This window comes from Juglans microcarpa x Juglans regia, chromosome 7D (genome assembly GCF_004785595.1).
Source record: "Juglans microcarpa x Juglans regia isolate MS1-56 chromosome 7D, Jm3101_v1.0, whole genome shotgun sequence".
In the NCBI taxonomy this organism is placed as follows: Eukaryota; Viridiplantae; Streptophyta; class Magnoliopsida; order Fagales; family Juglandaceae; genus Juglans; species Juglans microcarpa x Juglans regia.
In genome coordinates this window covers 18641737-18666131 of record NC_054606.1, presented here as the reverse complement: position 1 = coordinate 18666131, position 24395 = coordinate 18641737, and the positions used below count along the sequence as shown (strand labels likewise).

Sequence of the window (24395 nt, the reverse complement as noted above, 5' to 3'; positions counted from 1 at the left end):
GAAGATTTTATTTGCATAGAATGAATCTCATGTTTATCACTAATCATGCATATTTTATTTATATAAGTTGGTTGTTTAACTTACTAAGATTTCAAGTAAATCTCACCCTTATGGACCCACTACTATTTCCCGAAATGGTAGAAGTTGTTCCAGGGCCAGCCTACGACGAGCAGGATGAACCACTGGACTTGATTTTGATGTTCATAGCTTTGACTCTATATACCATAGAGTGGATGCAAGAACTACTCTGATTATGTAATTTCAGTATTATGTGATTCTATCTCCCACGTTATGTTATGAGAACCTCTTTAGTGAGGAAGTACTTATTTATGGTTAATTAATATATTTGGGATGTTTAGTTTATTCTAACATCAATTATTTTTATTTTTATCACCCTTATTTCCGTTGTGATGATTGCATACAATATGATGCATTGCATATTAATTGACATGAACGGGAGTATGTAATTTTGTATTATGTGATGTCCCCAACCTCCACTTGGGATGTAACGGAGACTTAGAGTTTCGGGAGATGCAACACAAGGTTACATACCCACATACATGATAGTTAGTATGCAATGTATCCTATAAATGCAGCTAGCCATATGCAATAATCACAGCGGAAAGTAAGGGGGTAAATGAACTTATGTCAGAATAACTAAGTCATCCCAATCATATTAATTAAACCATTAGTTTCAAATCATTTGGTAGCTTAATCTTAGTACAAAATACCAAGTTCCCAAACAGAAATCTAAACCAGGTGCTTCATGCGTCCTATGGCACGAAGGGTTAGGCCTAGAAATAACAAAATAAGATCAAGTTTCCTGTCGATGTCTGGTTCCTCCTCAATCCTCTTGATCCACTGGTTTATTGGGTCCATCTGCATCTACAACTTCTATCATTTCAAGTGAAATAATAGTGAGTCTACAAAAGACAAGGTTTACTTGAAATTTCAGTAAGTTAGACAACTAACGTGCACACAAATAGACTATGCATAAAGAATGATAAACATGAAATGCATGCAAATGTAGAAAATTTGTGGATGTGTTTATTACACAAAGAATAAGGTTCCATTGTCTCAAATGAGCTATGCTGTTGATATAGAAGCTGTAGGAGGCCATCACTGAAGCTGCCTAGGCATTGAGAGAACTAAGGACCAAATATATTTACAGAGCAGTTGGGAATAATAAAGTAAATTCAAGAGGAAGAACATTAATCAGCATGCCACTAAATCACTGATTTAATCATTGTTTGGGACAGTTAGATGGGAGGTGTAAACTCGCAGGAATAAAATCTTTTCATAAATTCTTCTGTGATGGATTAAAGCATGGGCTCTCAAGATTCACATATGCACCTTATTTTTACATTCCAACTAACGTGCAGGCTTTCACTGTTTTATCAAATACTAATAGATTGAGCGGGTACGAAAAAGAGAGACATACAGACATATAAAAGACGATCTTTATCTTAAAATCTCGATGAAAAAGATTGAATTTTATTCTATTATGTTTATGATATAAACATAGAGATAAATCTTAAATGATTTGTTGGTAGGTTGAAAATGAATTCATATTAGGCAAAGAGGGTAAAGAAGCAACCTTTTGATGAGAAAACAAAACTATATGGCTTGGTTAAGATCTTGCACAGTTTTGTCTTGTAAATAACATAAACTACCCAGAAAAAATTTGACATGAATTTTGGTGCCGTAGCTAACGGTGTAGCTGTTTGAAAAACAAAATAAGTATCATAGTGAGTGTCTGATCAAATGTAAAACTAATGAATCCTTATGTAGAATATCTATAGGACCTAGGAATGAGCCTTGTAGGCCCGTCAATAGAGCTCTTGGAAATGCACTTTAAAACACCACAGATATTATAAAAAAAAAAAAAAAAATGGTCAAGGCGTGTGAGAGCACGGCAATGCTTAAAGCCGGCAGATGTTGTTGGGTTTCAGTGACTCCGGACTCGGTTTTCTTTGCTAGAGAAAACTTCTGTAGAGTTCCGGTTATGGCAGAAATGAGGCTACAGGTGGACTTGGGTCTGAGGCAACATTTTTATTTTAAATATGGCTCATGAAATCTGACTATTAAAAAATGTGGCTGATGACTCTATTTGCATTTTATTCCTTGTGAGCGGTTCTGCTTGCAAAAATTCCAATCATTATTATTAGTTCTGTGCTCTTTTGAAGTTTGAGATGGCTTCTTGCATCTTTTAGTGGTCATAACCAAATTTATGTTCACGTCGAGATGAGCAGAGCCCAAAAGCTACCAAGAAAAGCATGTTAGGGGGCTTGAATATCCCAGGCATGGGGATGTTAAACTGCCTCTGATTTTCTATGCAACTCTGAATTTTCGACTTGTAATTGGTGTCGTAATGTTTGCAGCACCAACTTTGTTTCAAGGAAAGATCAAGGTAGTAGTTTGTTTCAAGTTACATAAGTGTTGTAGGTTGTTAAACTTCCATCAGATTGGAAATTAATAGTTACATTGTTTGATAGTGCACCAGAACTCAACTTGCTATGCCCCTGAGCATACAGCACCAGCTGTGAAGTTGGAGAACATCCACCACCCTATTGGTTCTGGTTTATCTAATGCATTTACTAATGGAGGATCACTATTGCACCCAAGTATGCATGCTGCCGTTCAAATGTCTGTCATTCTAGTACGATTGATGTCCCACCAAATATGCTATCAGCACAGAGCTTAAATGTGGGTATGATTCAAGGAATAAATGGGGGAATGATAAAATCAGAAACAGGATATTGTGGCAGTTCCTCTTACATGTTTGATTCAGATGGAAATGCCCCAGAAGTGCGTCCAACAATTTCTGGATGCATCATTGCTTCTTTCACTAGCGTAGAGTCCAACTTACAACCCCTGGCTGAATCAATTCTGGTTGCAGACACCAGTTCTTTTGGACTTTTACTCCAGATTCCTCGAATTTTCAGTCTCTTGGACTTGACAGAGGACTTTTCTCAGAGTTCTGGTATGCTCTCTCTCTCTCTCTCTCTCTCTCTCTCTCTCTCTCGTTATGTTGCGGCTAGAGAAAACTAAGAAACCCTAAGTCCCTACCTCCATCATCGTGACCCCGTGAGCTGTGACCCCATCACCGTCGCTACTCGTCATCGCCGCATCTCCGTCGCCACATCTCCATCGCTACCTCCATCATCATGATCCCGTGAGCCTTTCCTTCTAGGGCGTTATTCACTTGTTTGGGTACTCTCTCTCTCTCTCTCCCCGTAACTATGATTATGTGCGTGAGAAATGGATGGGATAATCAATTGGTTGATAATAGTTTGATTTGTTTATAGGTTCTGTATTGGCTGATAATCGGAGTTAATGGGTGTTGATTTCCGTGGCTTGTGGGCTCTAAGCCTCTGTTTTTCCTTTTGGATTTGTGTTGTTTTGTATATCTTTTATTTGTTGTTGAGTAAAGTACTAGACCTCCATTGATTTTCTGGGTTTGGTTTTGCTTGTTTGGATTTTTGGACCTCCATATCATAAGTACGTATATATATGAATTTGTAAATAAACTGGAAAGATATTTTTATGCAAGGAAATGATGCTTTGTCGATTTGTTTTTATGGCCTTTGTAATGGGAATTATCTAGAGCCTTTATGGGGACAGACAGATCTGGCAAAGAGATTTGGTTCTATTTTTTATAAGAAAAGCAAAGGGTACATGAAGTTAGATATGATGATGATCATGAGTGTTTGCAATTAATTGTATTGCCTAAGCCTATGAAAGTGAAATGCAAAAGTCCACTCTAATGCATATCTTTTTTTCTGCCCAACTTTTAATAATGCAGCATAATATATATAGCACTATCATGGAAAAAGTGGGGCTCTTCATATATAAACTCGATTTCTGCTTGATGCTTGTAGACTTGTAGTTGTGGTCTGGGGTGGGTATCCATGTTGGGTTGGTTTGGGTTGGGAAGCATATTCTAATTTGTAGCCCAAATTTAAGGCCTTATGTTCAAAGTTGATAAATAGGTGAGTGACCTAAGGTTTGCCACCGGCTGTGATGATTGCAAGATGTAGATTGACAGAATAAACGACAGCACAAGCCATGGTTTATGAATGAGGAGTTTTAGTAGCAATTCTGAGAATAAAGTGCATACATTTTTACTACTTGCAAACTCATGAAGATTGTGCTGTTTGAAAGTTGGTCCAAATTAATAATTGAGTTAAATCCCTCAACCAGTACTGGCATTTCTTTTAGGGTTTGATCACATGCATTGCTTGTATACTAAAGATTCTGGAGAGGCAAGTTGTAGACCACCAAAAACATCTAATCATATCAAACCCAGTTTTTTTTTAGTTTTATTTTTGTCAAGTTTATGTACACCTATTATATTGCTTCTAGTTTGTACATGTTGTAACAAATGCTCCTTTCTCATATAGCGTGCAACAACATCAAATACTAGTTTCTAATTCAGCCAAGAAAGCTTGTCAAAACCACTATCTTGTGATTGTTGGAAGAATAGCTAATTGCCGGAAAAATTTCTGATTTTTTTCAAACAATTTGTTGTGTATTAGAGTTTGATTAAAGCAATGTATGTATTTTATAATATTCTTACCAAATTAGTTCAAACAATGTAATATGTAGTTGATTACATCTTGTATGTTGCATGCATTTTACATTATGAATATTGATTTTTTTATTTTTACATGCATTTAGTTAAAAAGTTAATTAATTGTTTATAGGCTTATGTTGTATTAAGAAGACTAAAAGAGATTTATATTGGTTTTCTATTGAGAATATGATTTGAAATTCTAAATGGAGACAAAATATTTGAAGTCTAATTAATAATAAAAAAACTTTCATAAAAAAAACAAAACAAAACAAAAAACAAAAATTCGAGTTCAACCCGGATTCACCCGGGTTTGAAACCCGGGTCCCGGTCTGGGTGTATCCGGGTTCCCGGATTGGAACCCGGATGAACACCCTTAGCCAAGGAATCAATAATTAGCCAAAAACATAAAAATTAAAAAACACACGATAGTCTACTGGGTGGAAGTGCTGATTGGGTAATGAGTTCAGTCGATGATGTCAACTCATAGTTGGCCATTACTTGTGTGGATGATTTTTTAACGTAGCTTTAATAAAGTTGAATGGTATTTTAGTATTAGAACATTTGTGCATGTGCCTCTGTAATTTAATTGTATCAAAAACATTTTATTTATATTTAGTATTGATGTTATAGATCTAAACATGTAAAATATTCTGGAGAGTTACCCTCACTCACCTTTCCTGGGAACAGATTCTGAAAACTTCATTGATTCTAAAAATGTCAAATATTGGTATTTTCTCAAATGTGTCAACTCATAGTTGGCCATTACTTGTGTGGATGATTTTTTAACGTAGCTTTAATAAAGTTGAATGGTATTTTAGTATTAGAACATTTGTGCATGTGCCTCTGTAATTTAATTGTATCAAAAACATTTTATTTATATTTAGTATTGATGTTATAGATCTAAACATGTAAAATATTCTGGAGAGTTACCCTCACTCACCTTTCCTGGGAACAGATTCTGAAAACTTCATTGATTCTAAAAATGTCAAATATTGGTATTTTCTCAAATGTTAAATGACTCGTCAACTCTCTATGACGATGCGGTTTGTTTCTTCAGGTCTAACAGCAATCTCAAGGAAAGAAGTGTTTGTACATATTAGGGGTGAAAACCAACGTTGTCGGCGCGATTTTTGGGCAAAACTGACGCCGACTGATGACTGAAAAACTGGGAGAGCAACCGACCGTAATCGGTCGATGGAGAGGAGGAAACTGATTGAGGCGATTCTCGGTCTGCGTCGATTCCCCTAGCAGCATGATTCTACTGAGAGAGAGAGAGAGAGAGAGAGAGTTGCAGGGGAGATCGGGAAATGGAAGAGGTTGGGGAAGAAGAAAACCCCATACCAAAACGACGCCGTTCCACATAAGTTTAAGTGGAACGGCGTCGTTTCAGACATTTTTTTTTTCTTATGTCTTTAATAAAACGACGCCCGTTTGGTATTATACCAAACGACATCGTTTCTATTATCTATTGTATACTTATAGATATAGAACGACGCCATTCCATTTAAACTTAAGCGGAACGTCGTCGTTTTGATTAGTATATATTAAAAAAAATAAGTTTTATTATATCGGTCGGTTCAGCAGTCCGGCCCAACCTCAAATCGGGATCGAACCGCTGAACGTCGGTTCCTGTATTATTCCAACGCACACCGGCCGGTTCTCCATCGGTTCCGGCTGGTTCCTGACACGGCCGGCCGGTTTGCATCGGCGACGACTGGTTGCATTGGTTTCTGTACAGCCCTAGTACATATCAATCATTTTATAAATGGAGCAACCAGATTTTAAACTCCTCGAAGGCATTGATTGGTCTGTAGAAGTTCATGCTACTTTTTATCATGTATTGATAAGATTCGACACCTGTGTTCTTTTTCAGTTTAGTTTTCTAGGAAGGGAAAAGCTCAAAATCAATTGGGTGTAACACCTATTTTCACACCGGCCAATAGGATTGCGACATGTATGAAATGTATCTTTCTTCCAATGGATCTTACTTCATGGAATCAACTCTATCCCTCTCCTCTCTCTCTCCTCTCGATTCTCTTCTCTTCCTCTCCCCTCCCCTCCCCTCCCGATTCTCCTCTCTTTCCTTTTTTTTTTTTTTTTCCTACATACGCCTGTATTTTTTTCTAAATTACTTTGGGTTCTCCACCGACAAGAACCATGAAGGGTAGATGCTGGTAATTAACTGGTGAGTAATTTTTGAATTGACCAGTGGGGAGATAAGTGGAACTCCGATTTTTGTTTTTGGAAGTAGTCTGTTAGTTTGCTGAACAAATTGTTAGTTTATGACTTTGAAAGTTCTCTGTTTGCTGCAAGTTTCTGGGAGATAAAAGAAACAAGTGGAGATAAGCTTTTTGCTGCAAGTTCTTTGTGACTTTGAAAGTTCTTTGTTGATCCATTCAACTTTAGGGAAGAAATCTGCAGTGGCTCCACCATCACAGAAATGGCTGACATTAAATGGTAAATATTATTTTTTTACTAATTAAAGTTTATCTATTTTGGGAGCTATATTGAAAAGAAAGGTACATTCTAATTTTAAGAAAGAAGAAAGGATGGATAATTTTGTATGAATGGGATCAAAGTAGTAAGTTCCAAGATCCGGAATTATTTCAAAGGAAGTACTTTTCCAACTACAGAAATTTATTTTAGAAGCTCAAATTCATCACTAGCAATGGATTTAATCTTTTAGTTCAGTACATTGAAAGATAGATTATGTGATGCTATACTTGATTGCAAGTAAATAGCCATTTGTAATAGCCCGAGGCGAGTTCTTGAGACTGTTTCCTGAGTCGAGCTCATTTGTGAATCAAATGGCATAACCTCTCTGATATTAAGCTTGATAATTCAACCAATATAGCACTTGTATATCCAAAGGGGCAAAAGACCTACAATGTAAATGGAAAGCCACGATGTAAATGGAAAGCAAGTTCATGGGTGGTTTGCTCTGGATTACACAATCGTCCTTCATCTCTTGAGAAGGCAATGAGACATGGGTTTCTTGAAGAGCATGAATGGGAGGATGGAGGCCAGCGGGGGTAGGGGGAGGAGCTAGAAGACAGTGGATAATGGGAGCAGGCCGACCGGGGTTGGAGGGACAGTGGACAGTGAGAGCAAAACTGACTATTTTTTTCACACAGAGCAAAGAGAGAGACAGGAGGAGGCCGACAATGGGGCGAGAGGCACAAAACTTTACGTTGGCTCAATCTTCTGGCATAGCGTTTTGAGAGATCTTCAGGCTGTGAATATTTGATCTGCTGCATGTTGCTCTATTCTCAATGCAGCTGAAATCTACACGTGACAGCTGTTTAATGGCTGGTGTAAATCAACATCACACCCGACCGGCTCCAAGTGTCACTCTTTCTAGGAAAAGGCCTCTCCCTCAAAAGGGAAAATTAAAAGAAATAAACGTAAATGGGCTTTTGGTAACAGAGAATTTGTGGAGGTGATCTTACGGCAGCCTTTGTCGAAGAAACAAATACTGGTACTTCCGTCTATGATGTCAATGTGGTACGTGTGGAGGAATTAAACAATGCTTTTCCATAGAATGAGAGGTTGTAAGCGTGACAAAGATATCTAGAAGCAACTGAAGATCAAAAACTCATTCTAAGAAACCAAGGCCTCGTATGTTTCCGAAAATAAAATGAGATGAATTGAATTGAGATTAAAGTTAAAAATTAAATAAAATATTGTTAGAATATATTTTTTTAATATTATTTCTTTTTTAAAATTTGAAAAGTTGAATTATTTATTTTATTTTAGATAAAAATTTTAAAAAATTGTAATGATTAGATAAGATTATATGAGATAAAATGAGTTAAGAGTAATTGTGAAAATAGACGGAACCTAAAATAAGACGTTTTGTAAGTTAAGGCCTCGTTTGGTTACACAGTTCAAATAAAATGAGATGAGATGTTTTGTTGAAAGTGGAATAAAATATTATTAGGATATAATTTTTATTTTAGAATTTAAAAAAGTTAAATTGTTTATTTTATATTGTGTGAAGTTTGGAAAAGTTGTAATGATGAAATAAGATGAGATAATATATCCAAACCGACCTAAATCGAGAAATAGCCAAAAAAAAAAAAAAAAAAAAAGAAGGAACGTTTACCTTGCCTGCTGCGTTGGTCAACTGGCTCTTGCACAAGCCTTGCAAGAAAGGACAGCCTGCTTTGGGCCACAAAAGAAAAATGAGATATTCTAATCAAGCATTCAAAATTGCAGAAACCAAATCCTACGAAGCTCCACAACTGGACCATTCCTAAGCACTTTTTTTTTTTTTTTTTTTCTTTTTTGATAAGGGAACCATTCCTACGCACTTTTAGCCATATTATCTGTATGTAAATAATTTGAAGCCGTTTCAGGTTACTGCGGGCGCCTACTGAGGTCCAGTTCTAAGCGCGTGGTCTAAATCAGCAATTAAATCATTCACATCCTCGATCCCCACTGATATTCTGACCAGATCTTCTGTCAACCCTCTGGCCTCACGTACTGCAGCAGGAATGCTTGCGTGGGACATGAAGCATGGCATGCTTATGAGGGACTTCACACTCCCTACCAATGTAAAACACAAACACTTACAAAACCATCTTCTAATAAACTCCACAGACATTAGTTTATGGGTAAAAAGTAAACCCAACAATGATTTCCACCCAAAAGTGTTCCTCTACAATATATTTTCTTGATGAGTTTACAACCAGATAGCTTACAAAGTTATGAAGCAGAAATTGGATTTCGGATCATATCATAGTCAGAGAGTATATTCATACATACAGTGAAGAAACATGTTTTGCATGAGATATACTACAACCTATCAACATTATGTGTAACATTCTGGTTTGAGTGAGCCTTAGAGAGTGTTGCCTGGAAATGAGCTCTAATGATTTATTATGATTCCATCGAGCTCCACTTGCAACATTAACTAATACTGTCCATACGTGACTTGAGCTTTCATTGCATTGTTATAAATAGTATCAGAACCATTATAGCAAGGATTTCAGAGATTTAAAGAGGGAGTGTAATATCTCAGATTGAGTGTGTATAGGGGGCTGGTGAATGGGACCCATATCGCTTGGGAGAGAAGTTCTTATGATTTATAATGATATCAAGGAGCTCCAATTATAATATTGACTGATACATTTGGAGCATGGGCTCAGATGTTGCTTGGTCTTTTTTAGACTGTTACATTATGTATCACTTGTTAACCCATCTCAAGCTACTTCCAAGCCACAATATGTTAAGAGCTATATTATACTATTTTCTATACATAAAGATAACACATTTAATTAAAGAGCTCAAGGTGTGAAACTCAAGTATACTGGGGGAGTGTATAGGAGGAACACCTAATTTAAGGAAGGGAAGAGGAATAAGAATCCAGAACGGCCATGGACTACTATAATGCAAAACGGAATCAGATTGCTATTTTAATTCAGTTCTAACCCTATGATTTAACTTCCAAATTAAAAGTTCAGGTAAATCCCACCTCCCCCCCGCGTTGAAATACCTTCCCATTTGCAACCATCCTATGAATTTTAAATTTCAGCAATCGATCACCTCATTTGAAGAATTTGTTTCAATGTCCTCCATCAAACTCAAATGTTAATTTGAATCGAAAATTTCTAATTTCCACATGAATTTCATCTGCAATTTTTGTTAACCATCTGATACCTTAGAGAAACCAATCACTTAAGATTTAAAATTTTCCTTTTTCATCATCTGTTATCTTTTTTATTTTTCCTTTTTTTAATGATCTTTAGTCAAGAAAGATGATTACCAAAACTGACAGTTATGCTGAAGTACTTGGTAGTCTCAACAATATGCTTTGAGAGTGCCAGCGAGCCCGTTAAAAAGCTAAGCACAGACCCTGCACCCTTTGCCTGCAAGAGGTTAACATATAAATGTTTGCCAGAGTTATATTGTATATGACAGCATCAATCTATAATTCCATCTGATGACAGCACCTGGGAATAATGTAAATCGTGTCCATGATGATTAGGAAGACCGGCATAGTAAACTTTCTTCACTCGATGATGGGATGAAAGAAATTCAGCAATCGTCTGTGCATTCTCCTGCCAAAGATGTGAAAACATCTCTTTAGAGTAAGAAAATACAGAGCAGAAGAAGATGAAAGGCAGCACTAAAAGAAACCATTTGCTCTTCAAGAACGATTAGCATAAAATTTAGCATTCGGAATTAATATTGCATTTTATAAATTCTATATTTGTTGCCACATATTCCCTTGGTCCCATAATGTTTGTCCATATTGGCAACTTTTGTTGTCTCATACTGTTTGTTCAGGTCTAAAAATTATAGCATAAAACTCTTTAAAATTTTTCCATTTCACATTACAAATGAACACAAATGAAATCTTGAAATGCAAATAGAAACCATTCCCCCATACATCCTTATTCTTTTAACAATTAATTTGGAAAATTGTATCGAGAATTTGAGATGATCAAGTATTCATCGACTTTTTCTTCTTAAGCGGGTAAATTTGGAAAATTCGACAAACAATATGGGACAGAGGTAATACATGACAAAACTAACTAATTCTAGGGTCTATTCCAATGTGGCAACAAACAAATCAATAGGAAAAACAATTTACTCAAGGAATACTGAGTCCCTATTCTGGTCATATCCTGATTTTAAGTCAATAAAGATTATGTCCAAACCCCAATTAACTCAAGAAAAATGAAACAAAATGTCAATATCATTGGATGTCTATAGAAAGAAAAATATGAAGGTAATTAAAGAAGGTTTGAAGAAGCACCTGTTGCTTCTCAACTCGTAAAGCCATTGTCTTTATTCCTCGTAAGCAGATCCAACAGTCAAATGGAGCTAGCCCAGAGCCTTCTGCATTTTGTAGGAAATACAAGTCTTTTGCCAAGCTGGAAAATATGAGAACAGTGGGTGAAATTCTAGAATGAGATGCAATAAGAAATAGACTCATAACAAGAAAAATATGACAAATGTGGAAAAATTAGAAGATCCAACTGATTTCTCAGGTTGAAAACAAGGTCACCAGATACTAGAGCATAGAGCAGGTGTGACAACCGGAGCCAGAGCATGTGAGTGGCAAATTACAATTTAAACCTAGAGTACATCACAACTCCAGAATGCACCAGTGCTAACATATTCAAAAAATAAATGTACAGTTCTTAATAATTTAAGAAGCAGGTACGTATAATGAACTATTAATAATTCTAAGTTTTTAATACTGTAATAAGCTATTTGGGGATGGAATGTACCACTGACTCCCACTAAATTGTCAAACTTGCAAATTAAGAAGGCAAATCACCCTCAATTCTCATATACAGTTTGCCCCTTGCGGTTTGGATTGCTAATCCTCAGTTAAAAAATTACACACACGCAAGTGTGCACCTGTAACACAAGCTTAAATAGGACCACAAACAGTCATACAAATTACGTAATCAAATATAGGACTACAGACAGGAATCTAGAACTCTCCCTTATGTATGAAATACCAACCAAACAATATACAAGCAAACAAGTGTGTCCGATGTTAGACAATACTATTCATAGAGAGGTCAAACAACCATATGGAACTTGCATCAAACCAACATCATGAAGAGCTTCTACAAATTTTGACCTATAAGATTATCCTCTAAGGTTTTCAGTCCAGTAAATACACCAAAGCATGCTATTTTAGTCAGCAACAAGGTCAACACTTGTTTCCAAATGGGTTCTCATAGTTTTCAAATACTGAATGAAAGTTGGAACTTTGAAAGTACCAAAAAAAAAGTAATCTTATATATTCCATATGAAAGAACGGAGCAAGAGACACAACCTTTCCCCTCTCACAGCAAGCACGCCAGCCATTAGATCACTATGTCCAGCAATAAATTTTGTAGCTGAGTGCATAACGATGTCTAGGAAGAGAAGGACCGAGATTATAACAAAGAAATACTGGAATTGGCAAACACCAAATTTACATCTATATCATATTGCTAACCTGCTCCAAGTGTCAAGGGTTGTGACAATATTGGGGACATTATACTGTTATCCACCAACAGAAGAGCATCATATTTATGAGTCATCTCTGCTATTTTCTGAAAAGGGATGAATATACCAAAGACAAAAAGAAAGTCACTTATTTTGATTATAGCTTTTTTTTTTTTTTTTTTTATCGGTAAACAAGATTTTATTGATCAAGAGAATAGGCAAAAGCCCAAGTATACAAAACATATACAAGAGCAATAGCTAGGCATGCTTAGTTTAGAGATACAAGGAATTCATGCAATGATAAGCCATGAAAATCAATTACAATCTACCAATGGAGTAAAGTATTGAAAAATAGACTTCTAAGCTCTTCCGTTTACCGCGCTTGTTCTTCAAAACTTCTTTCGGTCCTCTCCCTCCAAATACACCACCATAAACATATTGGAACCATTTTTCAAATAGATGCGATCTAAGAGTTACCCTGAATGGCTTTCCAAGAAGCTAGAAGGTCCACTACCCATCTCGGCATCACCCAAGCAAAAACTTCATTCCAAAATGTCCTGGCAATCTCACAATGAAATAGTAGATGGTCAACCGACTCTCCACTCTTTTTACACATACAACACCAATCCAAACTATGATTCGACGTTTCCTTAGATTTTCTAGAGCGAGGATCTTCCCCATGGAAGCCATCCATACAAAAAACTTTGCCTCTAGGGGTGCCTTTGATTTTGTAATAGGTTTCAATGGCTTTGAACAGCCATTATTTTCTTGTATCGTTGGACCTCATGCTTAGTTGTCGCTTTTGTATATGTCTTGTGTACTTGGGCAATGCCTATTTATATCATCAATAAAATCCTTGTTTATTGATAAAAAATAATTTTATTAACAGAAAGAATAATAGAGAATAATGGACCAACAGTAATCGTTATTTTGTTAGATGATAAACAAGCTGTGTTTATTATCCAACAAAATAAAATGACACAGAGATGCATCCAGTGTCCACCATCTGCAACATTCCTTACCTTTCAAACCTTGATTCTGAATTCTTAGATTCTAGCCTCAAAATGTGGAAATATAATGAAAGAACTATAAAACAGAATTGCACGACATGGACTAATTCAGAGATACATTTTATGTTTCATCACCTCAAAATTCAGTCTGAATGACTTTAAATATCCTTTTTTTTTTATGTCGGGAAACCTCTCCAAGGCAGGAGGCCCTTCAGACCTACCCCTGCAGAGTAAACTCCGGTCCCGTGCACCACACTCTCGGAAAGTTTCCCTACACAGAACTGGTTAAATCGCTGGCTTTTCACTAGGGAGTGTGGCCCAAATGATTGTTTGCACCCATGAGGTGTTGAACCTTGGACCCTGAAGGGACTGATACCCTAAGAACAAGGTCTTCACTTGGGCCAACCCCTTGGGGTTTACTTTTTAAATATCCCAAAATAATTAATCATGTCCTGCATGAATACTTCAGTTTATATCTTAAAATTTGAGTACCAGGTCAAAAATTTTGGGGTGAACTTACAACAAGCATAATGCTTATATTTTGTTTTTTTTTTTTTTTTTATTGGCACCGGATGTCCAGGAACAGCGTCCCGACTAATCCTAGGGGTGCACAGGCCCTCGGCAAGGTGTTTTCCACAAATGCACCTTGGGAAAATCCCCCAGTCCGATGACCCCTAGAGATTGTTTGCACCTAAGGAGATTTGAACCTTAAACCTAGGGGGAGCATACCCCTAAGCCCAAGGCCTTTACCACTTGAGCCAACCCCTAGGGGTTAAATCCACAAACATGGAATCCCTCAAGAGCCTGGAGAAACTCAAGCCAGGAAGAATGAATGCATCGTGCATCCTTAATCTTATCATAACAGGTCAATAGTGGTAACTCTGTAGCAAAGAATCCATCCATAGATGATTTCCACCATATAGTCCCTCAGTATCTTGACCACCCTCTCAAGCAGTATTACTCGGAAGGCAGTTAGTTTTCACATAACTTAGTCATATCATAATGGGTCAATAGCAGTATCATAACGGGTCAATAGCAGTAACTGTGTAGCAAAGACTCCATCCAAAGATTATTTCCTCCAAATAGTACCTCAGTGTCTAGACCACCCTCTCAAGCAATATTACCCGGAAGGCCACTTAGTTTCACATAACACAAGCTATTATGCATCATATCCCAGCAGATGAACAGCCAGATAGTAAATTTTTCTTCATTTCTTATGAGCATGCCGCAGCAACAACGAACCAAATATAGTAGTCGATAACCTAATTTCACAATTTTAGAACAAGACATCATACTCTAATATCAGATATTTGTTGCCGAGGGTTGGTTGGACTCTCCAGCCAGACAAGCTTTGTTCGCCGTCCAATGGCAGATGCAACCTCATCCAAATCACTTGTATTTACTCGCCTGTATATTGCAAGCAGTTCAGAGTTATATATTACATGTAGTTGAGTCAATGTGAACAAAGGAGAAAGAGAAAGAAATACTAACTTCACTACTATTCCATTTTTTGTAATTACTTTTGACAGCAACCGATCAGAACCACCATACAGGTCATCTCCAGCAACAATTTCCTCACCTAAAATGACACTGTTAGCAATTTGTAAAATGATATATTTCAAATAGTTTAAACAATTTGCACTCAGCAGCCAACAGAGGAGTGGCTATTTTTTTTTTTTTTTTTCATCAAGCCAGTGCATATGGGACTTTCATAAACAATATCTGCATGGTGTATGGCAACTATAACTCTAAAGGACACCAGTCCAGCTAGTATGAGAACATTGAATAATCCTTTGAGAGTCCAATGCATGCATAAGGAATGTTGCTCATAATAACAGGGAGTGCTGCTTATATTAACTTCACAAAACATAATAAATTAATGATGTTGAGAAGCACCAGTTCCAACAAGATGAGAAACAGCAGCCAAAGCAGCCATTCCACTAGTGAAGCAAAATGCTCGATCTGCTTTATCAAGCTTTGCCAGGAGGCTAAGAATACAGCACATAAAGTTCATCAGAGAGAGAGAAACAGAGAAAAGAACAGAACAGTTATTTTAAAGATTGACAAAGCTGATTCAACTATATTTGTACACCAAGCAAAGGTCTCACCTTTCTAAAGCGTCCCGTGTAGGATTTCCACTCCTGGTATAATCATAGGGGCCATTTTCGGTTGCTGACGGCTGCATAACAGAGTATTGCAGACACAATTCAAGTAACAAATATATTGAGTATGTTAGACAATTAAGACACCACAAAACATTGAAAAATGCATAGGGGTGATGCTCACTTAGCACGCTATGAGATAATGGAAGTTATTGATGAGTGTTAACTTTTTTTTTATTGATAAACAAAATTTTATTGAGCAAAAAATAGACAAAGGCCTGAGTATACGGGACATATACAAGAGCGTTGTCTATGCATGCTAGTTTAGAGATACAAGGAAGTCATGAAAAGAGAATACAGTTATAATACAACACCACTCATTGTTGAGTCCATCTGAAGAGAATACAGTGATGTTTACTCATTTAAACTTCTTCATCTATAGTTAACTAAGGGGGGATGAGATCTTTAAAAAAAAAAATTATGACTTTATCAAATGTTAAAGGGGGAGTACATTTAGCACATGTAGCGCTACTTTTTTTTTTTTTTTTTATAAAGGGGGTAGGGGTTTCGAACTTGATTCTCCCATTTGGAGACCAGTCCTTATGCCATCTGGTCCAGAGGGGGGGGGGGGGGGGGGGGGGGGGGGGGGGGGGGGGGGGGGGGGGGATGAGATCTTTAAAATTTACTAAAGGTCTGACAATAGTTGCATTAAGAATCAACAAAATTCTTAAGAACTATCAAAGTGAACTTTGACAACATTATGGGTCTTGGATAAAGAGAAGTAGCAGGCTAGCAGCAAAAGGAGAGCTTAAAGGTATTGGCAATGGAGTGATGGGTAATGTGACATAGATTGAAAAGACGAACAATTAAAAGTAACTTTTGAGAACATCATGCACATCAACTTCTATTCCCCCTCTTTAAAAATTGAAGCTTATTGAAAGACCAAATTAAATGACAAGGGAAAAGATGACCTCCTTCAAGATGAACTAAACTACAACTTCAAGGGCACACATTAGATACCAATAAAAAAAGTGCACAAAGTAGAATTACTGAGGAGACAGCCCAAATTGGACAGGTCCACGGTCATCATGACCTTCCTCTATCTACTTCATGACATCACTTATCCCTTTCCCTGAGTGAAACAGATTAAGTTCCTAGCTTTTGCTTCCTTCATGCGCTAACAGCAAAAACATTACTCAAGAGGTTGAATACTTTCATAGTCCAAAATAATTCACAAGTCATATTTACCCAAGTTAATGCATAACAACTAAAGGATCCAGTCCAATAGTTTTTATTTTATAAATAAAAAAATGACTTAAGTTGCACAATGTTTTTTCTATGACTTAAGTTGCATAATTAGAGTCATATAATGCATGAAAGTTCTTGATGAATAAAACTCATGTCCCTATCTCCTAAATACTATAAACAAACAAGTTCACGAAATTTAGAGTGAATTTCTCCAGGTCACCTGCTTAAAAGTAGCAGTTTGGTAAATTGGTGTACTGATCGCTTCATAAGGATCAAACTTATTCTCAAAATTCAGCACCATGGTTGAAATACTTGGCTCCACCTGCGTTTCTGCAACAAAACAAAATAACTACAAATAAGGTGAAAACCATATACTTTGATTGAATCAAGATTCCGTATATTTAGACAGCATCTATATGAAAATACCATTTAGGCACTCTGCTACACCATCAATCAAAGCCGATGTGCTAACATCCATTTCTCTGTCTATTGAACAAGTCAATTTGAACGACCTCCTAAACAACTGGCTTCCTTTCAAAGTTGGTCTATTGAGCGAAAAGTTCTTCAACAAGTTCCCTGAGATTAAGCTCTGAGAAAACACCAACCAGAATTTGAATCAAATCACCCAAAGCCTTCAGTTGGATGATCCAGTTTTAAAAAAATGATTAAAATCAAACAGAAAATACTAAAAATTGCATTCTTCCCATGTTTCTAGTTTTCAACGAAAAGAAATCCGACTTTCAAATGATTTCGTATTCACACTTCTTCCACTTTCAAAATGAAAACAATAAAACCTGAGTTCCGCCAATATTTTGCTCCACATTTTCTCCTCAACCAAACAGAACGTTAACCCGGAGGATTTATTGATAAGATCGAGTAGGACTTAACCCTAAAATCCGACGCTTATCAAGGAAAGCGAATGGATCTATAAAATTAAAGAAGTTAAAATTGCCAGTCATGTGTTGCATAAGTTCCCAAAACATTAAAAATGAAGCTCAATCTTTATATAAAATGGACAAATCGCTTCAATTAAGTAAGAATGCTACAATGTACTGTCGTTTGTCAAAAATATTAATGTCTCTGCTTTCCCAATCTCATTGACCAACTGGAAAATAAGGGTAAACGATCGGAATCATAAGGCGCAAACGCTGTTGATCCCCCAACAAAACCAAATAAAATAAGAAAGCGGGGTGAACAGAATAATATAGAACAAGTGTAAAGAGAAATGTTAGGAATCGTACGTGGTCGTTTAGATCAGTGGTGGCGGAGGAAAAGAAAGGCCGGAGAGAAATAGAAGACGTCAAAGCCATGGTTGAAGTGGAAGGAAGGAGGGTTTTGGGGCTCAGGCTGCTGATGATATTGGTGGAGGGAGAAAGAGGGGGAGCGAATGTATGTGTCGGGGTAGTCCTTGTACCCAGACGCCATTTTAAGTTTCGTACCTTGGAATCTTGGATCGAGTTTTCTTATCATATTTTCTTCAAAAATTATATTCATCATCTCAATACACTATATATTATATTTTTTATTTTTTTCTCTTATCAAATATGTGATATATAAAATTATGAATGATGAGTAAAAAAAATTAATTAGTTTAAGAAAAAAAAAAACAAAAAATATATATAGTGTTTAGTATGTAGAGATAATGAATAGTAAAACTCTATTTTTTTTTTTTTTTTTTACTCCAATACTTTATTGGTGAATACTGAACAGCGGTTTGAGGTTAGTTTTTTTTTTTTTTGAAACCTCCAACTTCATTTCAAAAACCATCACTATGGCATTCAGCCATTACATTGTTGAAGACATTATCAAAAACTACAGGAATTTCAGGATTTACATTAGTTTGTTCTACATTTACTAAACTAGGACAAAAACTAGATCTAGTTCTATCTGCCATAACTAGAGCACTAATACAAGGGCTTATAAACTCAATATCGATAACCTCAAAATTTTGAAGGAGTGCTTGTTGAGCTAGCTGATGAGCTACTTGGTTGGCCCTCCTTCGGACATGTCTAATCTCCCATCTTGTATCTGCCATGAGGTAGTGAATATCATCCACAAGATATTGGAGCATACCATTCTCTTGTTGGTGATGTCTTACTGCATTAACAACCTGAAGTGAATCTCCTTAAAAAACAACTTGCTGTAAACCGAGTTCTTTACATAACTTCACAGCTGATATTAGTCCTCTAGCCTCTGCCATAGTAGCTTGTGTGCAGAAATTTATTGGTTGCATACATGAAACCAATAGATCCCCTTCAGAGTCTCTAACTGCAATCCCCACTCCAATTGTTTGGCTGCTTTCCCTTGTTGCAATATCCCAATTTATCTTGATCCAATCTGAGTCAGGAGGATACCAAAGATCATTGGCTATCTGATCCACATTACCATGACTTCTCGGTGAGCATTGTTTGTGTTGCAGCTGTCGGAACTCAGTGCACGCCTGCTTTGCTTTCTGCATCAAAATAGAAGGTGCTACAAAATAGTCTTCAAACAGCAATTTATTTCTTCTTATCCACAGCATTCTAGCCAGTTCTGCAAACACACATATCTCATCTTTGCCTATTCTTTGTAACATATCCATAAAGATATCTCCAAACTCATCATGAGTGATTGCAACTTTCTGCATTTTCCTGCTTCCTAGCATCCATGCATCCTGTGCAGATGAACAAGCCCATAAAACATGCCCTGGAGTTTCTTCTGTTTGTTGACAAATTGGACATAAAGGTTCCTCTACAATCTTCCTCTTATACAGATTTTGCTTAGTAGGTAAAGCATTATTGCAAGCACGCCAAATGAACACTTTGACAGCATTTTTAGTTTGCATTTGCCATATATGCTTCCATAAAACTTTATTCTGCCCTACTATTGAAGTTTCTCCTTTATCTTGATCTTGCCTTTGCTTGCACAATTGATAGGCACTCTTGACAGTAAAACAACCATTGCTTGTATACTTCCATGCTATATTGTCCCTTAAATGAGTGGTCTGTGCAACAGGTATTCTTATGATTTGTTGCCTATCTTCTATCCAGAAAATGTCATGAAGCAACTGCATGTTCCACCATCTGGTATTAGGATCAATGAGCTTTGTTACCTTTGCATTCGAGGACAATATTTTTACAAGGGACATTACTTTGCCAGAATTATTAGTTGGAATCCACTTATCTTGCCATATTTTAACATCTTCTCCATTGGCAATTCTCCAAATCATACCTTCTTTAACAGTGTTGATTGCTGAGCTGATACTTTTCCATGTATAAGAAGGTCTGGAGCCAACTTTAGCCTGCAAAATAGAGCTATTTGGGAAGTAAGCAACCTTGAGAACTTTTGCTGCTAAGGCTGTGGGATTTTTCAGAATCCTCCACACCTGTTTGGCCAATAAAGTAGAATTGAAAGCTAGCAAATCTCTGAAACCAAGTCCCCCAGCTACTTTGTTTTTACTCAAACTATCCCACCCTTTCCAGTGAATCTTGGCAGTTTTGTCATTTGTACCCCACCAGAAATTTGAAATCAGAGAATTCAACTTATTGCATAAAGTTCTTGGAAGTAAAAACACATTCATACTGTAGGTAGGAATAGCTTGAACAACGGCCTTGATGAGGATTTCTTTACCAGCTTGTGAGAGGAACTTAACCTTCCAATTCTCAAGTTTTCTACACACTTTTTCAACTATACCTTGAAAAGCTGTGACTTTTGATCTTCCAATTACTGAAGGCAAACCCAAGTACTTTTCCATATTTGATGCAGCTCTCAACCCAGCAACTTGCAAAATATAGTGTTTTGTTTCTTGCCTTGTATTATTGCTGAAATATAATGAAGTCTTGTTTCTATTGAGTCTTTGTCCTGAGACCTATTCATAGCTATACAAAATCTGATTTAAATTGACCCACTCTTGTATATTAGCTTGACAAAATAAAATACTATCATCAGCAAAAAACAAGTGGCTCAGCTTCATCTGTCCTCTATCAATTGGAACCCCTGAGATCTGCCCTTTCTGTTCTGCTGCTTGGAGCTGGTCTGTTAACACCTCAGCACATATGATAAATAAGAAAGGAGACAAAGGACAGCCTTGCCTAAGTCCTCTAGTAGGTTTAAAACTTTCTTGAGGGACACCATTTAGTAACATAGAAAAAGATGAAGAAGAATTGCACCTCAAAATAAGCTCAATCCATTTAACATCAAAACCCATCTTCACCATAGCTTCTTTCAGAAAATTCCACTCAATCCTGTCATAGGCTTTGCTCATATCTAATTTCAAAGCCATATAGCCCTTTTCTCCTTTCATCTTAGTTCTCATAACATGCAAAGTTTCATAGGCAGCCAAAATATTATCCGAAATTAACCTATCAGGTACAAAAGCACACTGGTTTTGAGAAATTATAAAAGGAAGAATCTGTTTGAGTCTATTTGCTAACATTTTAGTAATGATTTTGTAAAGCACATTACATAAACTTATAGGTCTAAAGTCAATAATGTTCACTGGGTTGCTGCATTTAGGGATCATCACTAAATAGGTAAAATTGATGTCTTCCATGCCATGATCAGAGTGTATAAAGTCAAGAATGGCATCACTAACCTCCTCCCCTATCACAGACCAATATTTTTGGTAAAAACAAACCCCATATCCATCTGGTCCTGGAGCTTTATAAGGGCCAATTTGAAAAATAGCTTCCTCAACTTCCTCTTTTCTGAAAGGTGCTATGAGAGCTTCATTCATTTGAGGAGTAACCTTTCTCTTAACAGTGTTAATCACATCTTCCATTTGCTTTGGATTGGAAGTTGCAAAAAGTCCTTTAAAAAACTGAGTGAAAGCCTCTCCTATTTGTTTTTTATCAGAAATTGTCTTGCCAGTATCATCAACAATCTTGGAGATATTGGCCCTCTTTTTCTTCTGAGTTGCACTAAGGTGATAGAATCTTGTATTTCTATCTCCTTTCCGTAGCCAATTCTCTTTAGCCCTTTGTTTCCATTTCACATGTTCTCTTTCAAGCTGGTTATCAATTTCTGTTTGTAACTCTCGGAGTTGTTGTACTGATTCAGCAGTAACAGATTGTTGAAGTTGTTTAAGAGATTTCCTCCTCTGCTTAAGACTGGCTTTAGAGGCATACTCTTTTTGGTAACTCCATTGCTTCAGCACTTGTAGGCAACCTGCCAGTTTTGTATTAATCTTTGTGAGGCCTTCCTTGTTCCTCCCATGCCTTTGCCAAGCATTATGGATAACTTCTTCACAATCTGTAAATAGAGACCAACTGTCTTCATATCTGCAAAGTAAAGTAGAAGATGCTAGAACTTGTACTTCTCCCCCACCAAAAGCTGAACACCATTCAGAGTTGGCTGTGGCTCGATCAAGTTTTTCTTTAGTAAAATTATGATCCTGTCTAAAATTAGACCAAGTATATTTGCCTTGAATAAAACCCAAATCCTTCAACTGACAATCCTGTAAAACCCCTCTGAAATCATCCATCTGTTTTCCATCTCTTCGAGCCCCTCCATATTTTTCACTGTGATGTAATATTTCATTAAAATCTACTATACACAGCCACCTTTGAGGTTTGAGAAGATGTAGATGTCTCAGAATATCCTACCCTTCATGTCTCTTTTCTGTTTCAGGATTGCCATAAAAATAAGTAAGCATCCACTTTGTTTTTGAGTCAAAAATCCACGTATTTATGTGTCTTTGAGAATAAGTATTTATATTAAGTTTAACCTCATCGGCCCATAGCAGAATCATGCCTCCACTTCTTCCAACACCTTCAACTGAAAAAACACATTGGAACCCCAACTTCAATTTAAAAGCTTCTAAGTTCTTCATATGCAACTTTGTTTCCATAAGAAACAAAATGCTAGGCTTGTGAATCTTAACCAACAGGCTAAGATCTCTAACTGTCCGAGGGTTGCCAAGCCCTCGGCAGTTCCAACTTAGTAGCCTCATTTCTCCCGGCGGGGCTGATTAACAGCCTCCACCGATATATCAAAATCAAGAGGTAAAGCCTATTTCTTGTCCCTACCATCTTGCTGATTTTCCATAACACACATACCAGAGTCTTCATCAGTCTTTCTCTTTCTTGTAGCATAATGAGGATGTTGTGGCAATTCATTGGTTTGCTGTCCCCTTGCCCTTCTCTTCCATCTATTAGCACATACCTCAGGAATTTGCTGCACTTCACCCACATGTTGTTGTTCCTGCCTTGTCTCAAAAGGAGCAAGTTGACTAGTTCTCATCATTGCTTCTGTAGATGTTGTAACAGACTGATCCAGTAGATCTTTTGCAGTGTCAAGAACTATGGCTTTAGAATCTGCCTCCCTATGAAGCACAGGTATTTCAATAAGTTGAAGATTACCTACAATGCTCTCTGTTGCCTCCTCACCTATTGGATTTTGCGTCATTAATCCCTGCTTGGGTCAACTTCAATAGACTGAAATTCTTTTTGTGTTAAAATTTCCATCTTGTTACAATTCCCTTGCTTTGGTACAGTAGGAAATATAGGAGCTGATGAACTTCCATAACTTGAAGCTACAGTTGAGCTTGATGCTCGCAGCCATGAGCCATACTGTTGCATATTATCATCTTTCTTTTCTTCCTGATTTGCCAACATTCCAACACATCCATGCACTCCATGCTTGATAGCCCCACATTTGAAACAAAATCTAGGAAGTCTTTCATACTTAAATTGAATAAAACTTTTCTGGCCAAGTAGTTCCACAAATTTCCCTCTAATTAAAGGCTTCATTAAATCCATCTCTATTTGCACTCTAATCCACTTCCCCCAACAGTTTCCATCAAAGTCAGCCTCCACCTCAATAACTCTACCTATCGTGGATCCTATTCTACCTCCAATTTCCTTATTCATATATCCAAGAGGTAAATTATGCAATTGAACCCACATAGTGGTAGAATTAAAATTCAGTTCAGAAGGTGGAGTAACCCCATCAAAATTTTTCAAACAAACCAAATTTGTGTCAAACAACCATGGCTGACCTCCCCAAATTCTGTTCAAATCTCCCTTAGTTTGGAATTCAAAAACATAAAGATTATCACCTACTTCAATAATCTTTGTTCCAGCACAGGCTTTCCACACCTTTAACATCGTATTTTTAAAAGCCTCTTTGTTAATCTTTTTATCAGCAATAACTCTGCCCACCAGACATAACTTCCCTCTCCCCATATTATTCTCTATATCTTGGTCAGTTATGACTATCTCGTACCTTTCCTCTTCAGTTAAAGAAAACTTATTCCATAATTCTGAAAGATCCTCATCCATCTGATACCAGAGTTCGAACTTGTATAGACTTGAAGTTAATAACTATTGAAGACAGAATTAAAACAAGAACACATGTGTAAACAAAACCTCAGACCAGGTAACACGGCTAGCTACTGTCTTGCCCAGGGCAAAAAACCTTCCACCGAAAGTGAAGGACACAATTCCACCTCACCAGAAAGTTCTCGAGGAGAGAGGAAACTGTCATCGATTTGAGGTTAGTTAAGATAAATATATTTGCAGTGGG

General features: G+C 36.9%; 3 protein-coding genes and 1 long non-coding RNA gene across 5 annotated transcripts; 2 read left to right on the top strand and 2 right to left on the bottom strand.

Moving 5' to 3' along the window:
* Positions 1–2682: 2682 nt before the first annotated feature.
* LOC121238176 lies at positions 2683–5331 on the top strand. The gene is made up of 2 exons (XM_041135016.1): positions 2683–3030; positions 5224–5331. The coding sequence occupies exons 1-2, from the start codon at positions 2683–2685 to the stop codon at positions 5329–5331; spliced, it is 456 nt and encodes a 151-aa protein (XP_040990950.1).
* Positions 5332–6506: 1175 nt separating this feature from the next.
* On the top strand, positions 6507–7269 carry LOC121239157. Its single transcript, XR_005935250.1, has 2 exons — positions 6507–6761; positions 6890–7269. It is a non-coding gene; the product is annotated as an uncharacterized LOC121239157 (long non-coding RNA).
* Positions 7270–8741: 1472 nt separating this feature from the next.
* Positions 8742–18331, bottom strand: LOC121239156 (cystathionine beta-lyase, chloroplastic-like). Of its 2 annotated transcripts, none has more exons than XM_041136298.1 (13): positions 18134–18331; positions 17319–17481; positions 17113–17222; positions 15651–15721; positions 15439–15530; positions 15034–15121; positions 14838–14949; positions 12543–12639; positions 12378–12459; positions 11340–11457; positions 10529–10638; positions 9436–9446; positions 8742–9095 (listed from the first exon to the last, which is right to left on the bottom strand). In XM_041136298.1, exons 1-13 carry the CDS (start codon positions 18200–18202, stop codon positions 9055–9057), a joined length of 1164 nt encoding a protein of 387 aa, XP_040992232.1. In that variant the 5' UTR covers positions 18203–18331; the 3' UTR covers positions 8742–9054. The 2 variants fall into 2 exon arrangements, with proteins under 2 accessions (XP_040992232.1, XP_040992231.1); XM_041136297.1 differs by lacking the exon at positions 9436–9446 and adding an exon at positions 10344–10446 and having other exon boundaries at positions 8742–9124; positions 10531–10638; positions 18134–18328.
* A 4944-nt stretch (positions 18332–23275) lies between these two features.
* On the bottom strand, positions 23276–24151 carry LOC121238174. The gene has a single exon (XM_041135015.1). The coding sequence runs from the start codon at positions 24149–24151 to the stop codon at positions 23276–23278; it is 876 nt and encodes a 291-aa protein (XP_040990949.1).
* Between the last annotated feature and the right edge of the window lie 244 nt (positions 24152–24395).

Excerpts from the sequence above, each read along its gene's own strand:
- LOC121238174 (XM_041135015.1), bottom strand. The coding sequence starts at position 24,151 with ATGGATGAGGATCTTTCAGAATTATGGAATAAGTTTTCTTTAACTGAA.
- LOC121239156 (XM_041136297.1), bottom strand. The coding sequence starts at position 18,202 with ATGGCTTTGACGTCTTCTATTTCTCTCCGGCCTTTCTTTTCCTCCGCC. Across the intron at positions 14,950-15,033 it reads AAAAATGGAATAGTAGTGAA|GCGAGTAAATACAAGTGATT; the intron begins GTTAGTATTTCT and ends TGCAATATACAG. Across the intron at positions 12,460-12,542 it reads ACCCTTGACACTTGGAGCAG|ACATCGTTATGCACTCAGCT; the intron begins GTTAGCAATATG and ends TTCTCTTCCTAG.
- LOC121238176 (XM_041135016.1), top strand. The coding sequence starts at position 2,683 with ATGCTATCAGCACAGAGCTTAAATGTGGGTATGATTCAAGGAATAAAT. Across the intron at positions 3,031-5,223 it reads CTCTCTCTCTCTCTCGTTAT|ATTCTGGAGAGTTACCCTCA; the intron begins GTTGCGGCTAGA and ends AACATGTAAAAT.